Source organism: Macrosteles quadrilineatus, unplaced genomic scaffold (assembly GCF_028750875.1).
Source record: "Macrosteles quadrilineatus isolate MER2022 unplaced genomic scaffold, UCM_ALF_1.0 Scaffold_1__1_contigs__length_201487025, whole genome shotgun sequence".
Taxonomy (NCBI): domain Eukaryota; kingdom Metazoa; phylum Arthropoda; class Insecta; order Hemiptera; family Cicadellidae; genus Macrosteles; species Macrosteles quadrilineatus.
This window is the reverse complement of record NW_026542594.1, coordinates 71,429,900-71,441,101: the sequence shown is the minus strand read 5'-3', so window position 1 is coordinate 71,441,101 and position 11,202 is coordinate 71,429,900. Positions and strand designations below refer to the sequence as shown.

Genomic DNA, 11,202 nt, shown 5'->3' with positions numbered 1-11,202 from the left:
TGCTACCTAGTAACGCATTGAACAACCATCTGTAGCGCTATCTGTTCGCAATCGGTGGCAACAGCTTAAATACCGGTTTTTGACTCCTCAGTCTTCAAGCACAGATAGCCGAGAAGGCTAGGGCGTGTGTCACTTGGCCAGTGACATTCGTCTGCTCGGCTTCGAATCCCGTCCTGTGTGGCAAATAATTGGTGACCTGTGTGTTTGTAGCGATATACTACAACCACTGGGGCATAGTGAGGTGTTCATAATTTTTGTTTTAGACATACACCTCGAAATCATCGGATTGGGCAAATCTTTTAGCTAAGTGGTTGTTAGTGTATCCTATGAACATGCAGGTCACCAATGGCCGTTTTGCTATTTTTTTTAAATAACCTTCCTCTCTATATCCCTTAGAGATTTTTTAAAACAACGATATATCGTTTCATAGCACTGAAAGAGTTAAAATAATGACTCTTCCAAATTTGTACATTTACTGCTGCCTGATGGATGTTAAGAATTCTATTTGTAAATTGTCTGTTAGAAAAGAAATAAATGACTATCAAACGAGGAAAAACTATCTTCTTAACTTAATCTCTGTACGGTTGGAAAAAACAAGAAACAGTCATGTTTATATGAAAATTAAATTATTTAATAAACTGCAAGAAAACATGTGGAATATAACTTCAAAACAGTTTGAAAATAAGATTAAAATATGGTTAAGAGAACATATTTTTTATACTGTTGATGAATTTTTAGCCTGTGACATTAGCACTTTAAGAATTTAAATTGGATAATTGTTCAGATTTTATATTAATTGTTTGTAGTGATTCCCTGGTGTTTTTATATTTTGTTATTGTTTTTATCTATAAATATTCTATTTTCCAATGTACCTTTTACTTAGAATAGGCTATTTACATACATCATATGCTTGTGACTTTGTCAATTGCACACATGTGTTTAAAGACAATAAAAATCTTTGACTTTGAGATTACAACAGTGATTTGTGTACACTTTGCTGCACACGAGAGCAATGTTAACGCACGAGCTGCAGGCAAGTGCGGAATTATCTCGAGTGCAGCAAAGGCCTTTTGCACTCGTGTTACACATTATATTTTTACTACAGTCACTATAAAGCATATAAATAATTTAGTCTTTCAAACACTATACAACACGTTTTTAGGTTCAGCTGGCAACACAAATAGGTGCCCTAGAGAAAGTAGTCACCGGTCCGTATCACTCCGCTATTTTTTCCTCGGCAAGCAATGTGCTCCGCGACTTGAGAAAATAGTTCCGTATGTTTTTGTAATTTGCAGTGGTTTCCGCGCCTAAAAAATGCTTTAAAGGTATTTTCTTGTTTATTAAAATCGTAGGAATATTTTAAAAACGTTTAAAAGAAAAGTCCAGAAATACCGAAACTATAAACACGAAATTACAGGTTAAATCGTAGTTTATAATAGTTAATCAGCTGCTCATAGTATTATTATCTTTAAGTGTTGCCAACCTATTTCCAAGCTTACACTGATTACGTGCATAATAGAACCACGCTGTTTTGTGTCGTTTCATTGGAATCCTGATGTGCGCCAAAGTATAAACCGTACGACAAAGTATAAATATGCAGCAATTAGCAGCTTTCTGTACTATAAACAGTACAAGGAAGCCAACTTTGTCGGGTGACTGTAGGAAAAGATATATTAAAAGCTAAAGTTAGGCAGGGCTGATTTACCGAATAGGCACGGTAGGCCTTGTGCCTAGGGCGCGAGGCAATTGGCTTTTTTGGGGGGCGCCAAAAAATTGGAAAATAAAAAAAATGGTGGTTGTATTTGCATGCGAAACTTCTGATAATCCCTTGCGGCCGTGTAGACATCGTAATCATCTCCCGTGGTTGTGGCAAAATTTTGACTTTTTTCCGCGGTCGTGTAGACATAATTATTGTCTTCCATGATCATATATCAACACAATAATATATGAACATATTCCGCGGTCGTAAGGAGATTATCATCGTCTACCGCGAATGAGCCAAAAAACGATCTTTTCCCGTGATCGTATGGACATTATCATCGTCTTGCGTGATCGCAGGCAGATTCTGATCACCCCTAATGTGGCCGTGAAGTCATGAAGACATGTTTATATCGTCCCCCGTGGTCGTTTGGACATAGTAATCGCCTCCCGCCATTGCGGCAAAATGGTAATCATCTCCCGCGGCCATGTGGAGATCATTGTCATCCGTGAATGGCAAAATTCCTGTCTTTTCCCGCGGTCATGTGGACATTATCATCGTCTTGCACGATCGTGGCAAAATTCTGATCCCTCTCGTATGATTATTTTATCTCCCGCAGTCTTGTAGCCATCATAATCGTCTCGTGTAAACATCGTTATCGCCTCCCGTGATTGCGGCAAAATGTTAATAATATCCCGCAGTCGTGTGGAGATAATCATCGTCTTCCGCGATTGCGGCCAAATTCTTGCTATTTCCCGTGGTCATGTGGACATTACCATGGTCTTCAGTGATCGCGACAATATTCTGATCATCCCTCGTGACTCTGTAGATATCATCATCGTCTTCTGAGATGACGGAAAATTCTGATCATCCTTCGCGGCCGTGTGCAGAAATATTATCGTCTCCCGCGGTCACGGATACGTCTCTGTTGTCATGCACGATCGTGGTTAATTGAAAATTCCAGGTAGAAATTCAAATGTCATGCATAATTCCCGGTTTAAAAAAACTCACGATAAATCAAGGATTTCCCAGTTTTCCCGGTTGGTATTGACACCCTGTTATATTTTGCAAAGGGGCGCAACTATTAGTTGTTGTTTGACCGCTGACTTGGTCAAAAACGGGCCTGAAGTTAGGATCAAGAATAACTGAGAAAAATGTTATTTTCTTGCACTACTTACAGTTTTCTCTATTAAACAATAATTATATATAACTATAACATAACTAAATAACTATAACAATAACTATATATTGAACAATGTTAAAAAGTATTATCAATTAGTGTATAGTCACTATTGTTGAATGAGTGATTTTTTGTGCTGCGAAAAGGTATGGAAAATGTTTATGTCAGGGGGAAAAATGAAACAAAATATCCAACAACATCATAACCAATGATCTTTACTACCTATGAGGAAACACATACACAAGACACAAAATAATAGTCAAGGCCCTCATTTAGTCTATCACCAAAAATGTCAACATACATGATAACCATGATGGCAATTTAGCCACTCATTATGCATGAGTACTCATTAAAATAATAAATCAACATTGGAAGATTGATGACTAGGGCGACGTATGAATATCTAAAGAGACATTATTTGTTTTGCAATCTACTGCGATCCTTCTTAAAAATTAACATTTAAAATTTTGACATTATATTTAATTTTTGTTATTATTTTAAAGCAAGAATTACATAAAAACGTCTTACAAGATTTATATATAATAACAGTATCAAAGTGGATTGAAGCCAGGTTGTATATTACATTTCAAACTAATTACCTAATATTAAAATTATGTACAAGTAGCCTAATACAGTTATGTTACACAATTATTAATTACATTTTTTAAATCTCAAAAACAGTAATCGTGTGTTAAATAATATATTTAAGCCTACAATAAAATTAAATATGTTTGCACCTAATGTAATAAATAAAATAATGTAGAAGGAGTATAACACTGTCTTTTAACAAAATATACAAAAATCAGTCATAAATATTTAACCTAAAACTATTTTAAATACAACAATGCTTACTTAAAAGGTTGTAATTTATTTAATTAAATTTACTTTTAACCAACACAATAGACACAAATACAAAATTGATTTCTATTATTTTTTCTCAAAGTGTACAAGTTAGTAAAATCGCTTCCGTTTATTTTCTTGATGTTTTTGATAAAACATGATTCCACAAATTGCAAGAACAATCAGTACAATAGCTCCCAGCAACATGAGTAGGAATGTTTTGACTCCACTCCAGGAGGATGGCTTCGGGTCATCAATGTGTTCTACAACAATTCAAATCAAATCAAAACATTTTTATTTTCCTTACATGTACATGAATACAAAAATAGTGTCAAATATAAAGTAATACTGTAATACTTTTCAATGAAATGGCGACCAGCCTAGGTATATACATTTTAAGTACTAAATTATTAATTAATATTTATTCAATGAGTTCCTCCATTGTATGAGGAGCCTTTCCAATTAAATGTTTTTTTTTCAAATTTATCTTTAGATGAATTAGAATTTGATTCCTCCTTTAATGAGGAAGGCAATTTCTTTAGAATTAGTGGTCCAGCAAAAGTTGGTTTCTTTTTGGAGAATGAATTCAAGCTTATAGGTTGAAGTTACTATATCCTTTTTATGTCTTGTATTGCAACTATGTGGCACAACTGGCTCATTCTGGGACATCAACAGTAAGCAATCCGATATTAAATATAACTCAAATTCACTATTATTATTGTAGCTACTTTTGTTATTCCTTTTTGGTGGAAATTATAGGCTGGCTACGATAGTTCCAAGTAACCCTTCACAAGACTGTTTAGTATTATTATTACTAGTTGAATCTTGAGTAATTCTTCATCTAGACTAATTGATGTATACAATCGCATTTGATTAAATATATTTTTAGGGGACGAGCGAAACAGCTCACGTCCATCGTTATCCGATAGTATTTCAGTGTTACTCCTATAATGCGTATCCATTAAACTATAGGTACAGAACACAACATAATTTTATTAAATTGAAGTGATATGTGACTGGCGGAACAATCCTGTCTTAAAAATGAATTCCTTGGCCGCACTATTTTAGGTATTGGCTCTTTACGCTAAAATAAATTGTTGTCTTTTATTTAGCTAATAAATCAAGTCCCAACTAATACGTGGCAGGCAATAAAGCTCTGCTTACATTAATTGGTTTATAAACCGATTCCGATTCTTAGTAGGTGACGGGGGGAAAAGCCTTGTCGTTATGCGTCACGTCTTGTGGTCCATTAATTAGTGCAATAAAACCAGTTGGAGTAAAATTCACTTAAAATTTATTTAATCATGATATATTTTCCACGTCACACCCGCGTAAAATAACTCAGGGAACCAAGTAGCCTACGTAGTTTAGTCATGAAATTAATTTTCTGTAGTTATTTTTTATTTATGATTTATCGGCTTTTATTAAATGGTGAAGTAACCTTTTCAGTAAGGAGTAATGTTATTTTGTGAGCATAGGTAATGCACTAGCAGTAGTTGTAATTCACGGCTAACCTACGGTTATTTTAGGTGACGTTTCTTTAAAGGTTGATTAGTTCCTCAAACCAACTGAAACTATAATGAAACACAATCAGGAATTAATTGGCTTTAATTTAGGCAATGATGATGACCAATGATTGACTGAATGAATGATAAAATCCTATGGTCTGAGCCCAGCCAATTAACAAATTAAATTGAACCCTGGACACACCCAACTTGTAGCAGATCCGAGGCTTATATATAAGGTATAGATTTTACCCCCCTCGGAATTGACACCTTATAAAGTGTGTGTTATTTGAATTAAGAAACTGTGATAAGAAATGTGATTTTCTGTAATAGAGCTTCAAATTTTTAACAGATGATTTGTTACCTCTTGGGGCCTCGAAGAAAGCAGCAGAGGGGATGATTTGAGAGCGGTCTTCCTCATCCTTCGGCTGTAACATTGATTTATTATATGTATATGTAAATAGAACTACTTAAAAAAACTTGATTTTGTATATTAAAGCATTGTTGTACTTCTAACGGAGACAATTCAAAAAATTGTAAACTAAAAATTCCCACGTTATTATTATGAAGATTTTGTTTTTTTCATACTAAGCTATCAACATTCCAATAAAAAAACGAACACACGTCAATCCCTGCCTTCCCTGTAGCAGTAAATCCCCATTAAAATACCCATTTTTTTTTTTTTTTTTTTTAAGGGAGAGGAGGGAAAATGCTTTTACGCACACAGGTAGCCAGCCTGTAGTGTGAGACTCCTGAATCTATCACAGACTACTCACTAAAAAACCCCCTCTACTCTGTTGGACACAGACCTGGAATTATTTGTCACATTACTTCAAGTCAGGCCAACATGTGGACTAAGCCCTCAGGGCTCTCACCGTTTTTGGCATTTAGATACTTCATGACCTACACGGCATCCCGGTCAAGGTCGAGCTTCTTGGCGCGGAGATTAAATTCATTTTAATGCACCTTATTAACTCATCATTTGTAACAGGAATTTTTCCAAATGAGCTTAAAAATGCTAGAGTGGTACCTGTTTATAAGAAAAACTCTAAGAAAGATATTTCAAACTACAGGCAGTGTCAATTCTCCCGGCAATATCAAAGGTATATGAGAAGGCAGTGTACAACAGGTTGAACAGTTTCTTGAACCAGTATGATCTAATTGATAATGAACAACATGGTTTCCGTGCTGGTAGATTGACTGTTACATCAGCGGTTAGTTTCATTGAAGCCGTGATAAATTCACTAGATAAGGGTTTAAATTCAGCTGGCATCTTCATGGACATGTCCCAGGCATTTGATAATGTAGACCACCATCAATTAATAGCTAAACTTGATAATTTGGGTATTAAAAGAGTCACTTTCAAATGGTTTAAATCATACTTAGAGGAACGTTACCAATTTGTGGAAATATCAACTTTGTCAAAAAATAACATCATCCAAAAAACAAGATCTAATTTATCAAAGATATCATCTGGTGTTCCACAGGGATCGATTCTTGGTCCTCTTTTATTCATATGTTACCTTAAAAATCTTCCAAATTCTCTAAAAGACCCAGGTAGTAAGATAAAGTATATATGCAGATGATATTAATCTTAACACAACTGGGAAATCCCTAACTGATTTAGAAATGTCTGCTAAATCAGAATTAAAAAGTCTGAATCAGTTTTTAAAAGACCATAATTTAGTAATTAATACTAGTAAAACTAATTTCATTCTTTTCAAAACAAAAAGAGACAAAAATGATAAAAGTATAAAGTTAGATATAGATACAAATTCCATTGCTCAAGTTAAAACCTCAAAACTATTGGGTTTGATAATAGATGAGGATTTAAGCTGGAATAAACATGTTGAGTATTTAATAAAAAAATTAAATTCTGGTATATTCGTCCTAAGAACAATGTCATATCTCTGTGAAGGATCAGGCCTTAAAATGATATATCATGCTCATATTGAATCACATATTAACTATGGAATTAGTATTTATGGTGGGACAAAGAAAAAGAATTAAAAAAGATTTTGAAAATACAAAAAAAAGCTATCAGGATAATACATAAATTAAAATATAACCAGTCGGTCAACTCTTATTTTAAAGGGATGGGCATTTTTACAGTCCACACCTTATATATTTTTGAAACAATTAAATATTTTTTAAATATTGCTGGGACTCAAGAATTGCCTGTGCATAATTATAATACAAGGGGTGAAAATTATTTAGCTAAAAAAAACCAAGACTTGAACTTTTTTACAAAAAACCTTGGATATTGGAAACTATTTTTTTAGAAAACTTCCTAGCTTTTTAAAAAAAGAAAAAGACAAATCTAATTTTATGAAAAAACTGAAAGCATTCTTACTTGACCTTGCACCTTACAAAATAGAAGATTATAGTAATTTCAATTTAAAATAATGTAGCCTATAGTATTTTGCTTAAATGTTTCTTATTGCTAATTTAGGTAGTAAGTAACAATAGACACTATTCATGTACGAAAATTTGTACTGTGTGAATAAAGACTCTTTGAATCTTGAATACCCTGGATGTAATGTGACAAACAGGTCCAATTGTCTTCACCCTCCGTCATCATCGGTATGACCGTGTCCACTGACAGCAGTCCTACTAACTGTTGAGCCTCCAGGCGGGGCCTTTCCCAACGCTGGCAGTGGAAAAAGGTATGTTCCACGTCATCGGGAATGCCTGAGCAGTATATGCAATCGGGTGACACGGCTTTGCCCATCTTGAACAGGTACGACCGGAAAAAGCCGTGACCCGTCAGAAATTGGGTGAGGTAGAAGCCATTCAAAATAAAATTTGGCCATCAAAAAGGCCAAGAACGAAGAATTCATCGACGAGTCAACCAACAGATGTCGAGCAGCCTGGTCCGTGATCAAGAGGGCAACGGGTCAATCATCACTCAGAGCTTCAAGTAACATCTCTCCAGATGAGCACAATAATTACTTCTTGTCATCAGTAAAGGAAATAAGTTCTAAAGTGAAAGGTTCAGTGAGTGATGCCAATCAGTTGTTAAATGTGCTAATCCCACCAGCAAAAAAGTGTGAATTTTCTAAGGTAACTTGCACTGAAGTTCGTAAAATTGTAATGTCTTTAAAAAGCACCAATAGCAAAGATGTTTATGGTTTAAGTAGCAGCTTAGTTAAGTCTATAATAGAATGTATTTTGGAACCATTAACTTTTTGTATAAATTGTTGTCTAAATGAAGGTATTTTTCCGAGCCCACAAAAATTATCAAGAGTTGTTCCAATTTATAAGAAAGGTCCAGTGGCATGTCCAAGTAGCTATAGGCCGATTTCTTGTGTACCTATTTTCTCAAAGATTTTGGAAAAAGTTTTGAAAGTCCAAATATGTGCTCATTTTGAATCATCAAACCTATTCAGTAACAGTCAGTTTGGTTATCGATCTGGTCAATCAACGGTAAAAGCCATTGATACTCTAGTTAGTGAGGTAATTTCTGCTCTGGAAATGGGATCTTTAGCTCAGATCACCTTATGTGATCTGAGCAAAGCATTTGATTGTGTTAAACATGACATTTTACTAGATAAACTTAGATTTTATGGTTTATACAACAGAGAGCTCGCAATATTAAAGTCATATTTGCTGGACCGCAAACAGATAGTAGAAGTGGATGGCATACGTTCTGATGTTGCTTGTGTGAACCAAGGTACGTGCCCCAAGGCTCAGTATTAGGGCCTATTCTATTTTTAGTTTTAATGAATGACTTGCCTGATAACTTAACTTGTAAGACTATTATTTATGCAGATGACACTACATTACTAAATGTTAATGATGCCAATTTAGAACTTAAACATGTGGTAACTACCTCAATTACTGATACTGTCAATTGGTTTAATTCAAATAGCTTGTATTTAAATGAAAGTAAAACATGCAATTTGCAAATTTCTTTTAGGGATGTAGATTTAGAAAACTGTTCACCTGTTAAGTTACTAGGTATTACTATTGATAGTAGGCTCTCTTGGAAAGTTCATATTGAAAATGTATGTAAACAATTGTCCAGAGTAATTTACCTTCTGATAAACCTAAAAAAAACTTGTATCAGATAAGTACTTAAAAATGTCATATTATGCCTTTTTTGAAAGTTTGCTTAGGTATGGTCTTATAGTGTGGGGTAATGGTGTTGGAATCGAACATGTTCTTTTAGTACAGAAAAAAGCTATCAGAATTTTATCAGGTGCAGATAGCCTAGATCACTGTAGACCATTATTTTTACAAACTGGGATTCTGACAGTGATAAATTTATACATCTATGAGGTTCTGATTTTGATAAAAAAGAATGTTAATTTATTGGTCAAAAGAAATGAAATTCATAAACACAACACTAGAAATAAATGCAAACTGGAAATTCCAAAAAATAGGTTAAGTCTAACTAATAACTATCATAACTCATTGGGAATCAAATTGTTCAACAAACTGCCCTTGGAACTTCAAAGTATTTCTGACAATGCATTTAACAGTAAATTATATGTTTGGCTTCAAAGTAGGCCATTATACCACATCAATGAATTTTTTGATTTAGATATAAGAGGCTGTGATTTTTAAATTAGGTAGAGATTATTATTTATGACTCTTGTGTATTATGACTACTTATTGTTTAAACTTGACGAAGTCTATTGTAATTATAGTGTAATTACTGAATGACCAATAAATCTATGCATTCATATTCATTCATTCATTTAGCGATGTATTTTTATCGTTATTTTAGGTTGTTTCTCTCTTAATGAACTCAAACAGCTGTCATGAGTTTGCAAATGGCAAATTAATTGTTTAACCTCTGTTTTGGTTTTTGTTGTTTGTTTGCTGTGCGTGTGTAAATATGTGGTTTCCCTGGATACTAAATTAAAATACCTAGCTCATTAAAATAAAAGGGCAAACTGAATTTGAATTAATAAACTCAACACTTTTAATTCAACCAACTCAGAAGACATAGATTAGACTATTATTGTTTTTAACAACACATTTAACAATTTAACCATCTGGTATTCATCATTGAAGTATAACATTAAAAACATACATGTGGCAAATATTAAATTGCACTCAACACCCATCCTCAATTTAATAATATTACATTTGACACAATTAACAAACAAAAAATCCTAACATCTTTCTCAAGAAATGAGAAACGAATGAATAGCTTGATACCATGCTAATGGTGCCTGTTTCAAGCCATATAGTGCCTTTTGCAATTTGCAAACGGAGCCAGGTGTTCCTTCAACTCCTTCAGGAATGGACATATATATTTCCTCCTTCAGCTCCCCATGAAGAAAAGCATTGTTGACGTCTAATTGTTCAAGAATTAATCCACGTTCATTTGCTACAGCAAGCAACACCCTAACTGTTGCAAGACGAACCACTGGAGCATATGTTTATTCATAGTCAAAACCCTTTCTCTGTGAACATCCTTTGATAACAAGTCTTGCCTTGTATCTTTCAATATTTCCGTCCATGTCTTTCTTCAATTTGAAAACCCATTTACTGGAGATAGCCTTCCTTCCAGGTGGTAGTTCAGTGTAAGTCCAAGTTTTGTTTTCCTTTATAGAGTTAAGTTCTTCCTTTACAGCTTGGTACCAATGATCCTTATCATCACGTGCTGCAATATCCTTGTAACTTTGCGGTACATCATCGACAAAGGACTCAGCATTCAGAGCAAGAACTGCATAATCCTGTAAGTATCTAGGCACATTCCTCTTTCTGGTAGAGTGTCTTATTGTTTCTTCTTCACTTACATGATCTTCAATTTCTTCTTCCTCTTCTTCAAGATCTGGTATAGAAATTCTTTGATTTTCATCAGACAATGATCTGGGTTCTTCTTTGTTCTTTTCTTCCTTTTTACTTGATCTGGATTCATGAACATGATCGGGAATCCAGTCTTCAATTGGTGTGCTCTCAAAATTAAATTTTTCCTCATAAAACACTACATTTCTTCCAGTGATTATTTTTCCTTCTTCAGG

General features: G+C 34.2%; 1 protein-coding gene across 1 annotated transcript in view; it reads right to left on the bottom strand.

Annotated features, from left to right (window-relative positions):
• Positions 1-3,078: 3,078 nt before the first annotated feature.
• The window catches only part of LOC128983561 (vesicular integral-membrane protein VIP36), a 96,319-nt gene continuing 88,195 nt past the window's right edge, over positions 3,079-11,202 (bottom strand). Inside the window, exons 7-8 of the mRNA XM_054402879.1 lie at positions 5,589-5,652; positions 3,079-3,982 (exon numbers count right to left, since the gene is read on the bottom strand). Coding sequence (XP_054258854.1) covers positions 3,831-3,982; positions 5,589-5,652 — 216 coding nt within the window. The 3' untranslated portion in view covers positions 3,079-3,830. The remainder of the gene's footprint in view (positions 3,983-5,588; positions 5,653-11,202) is intronic.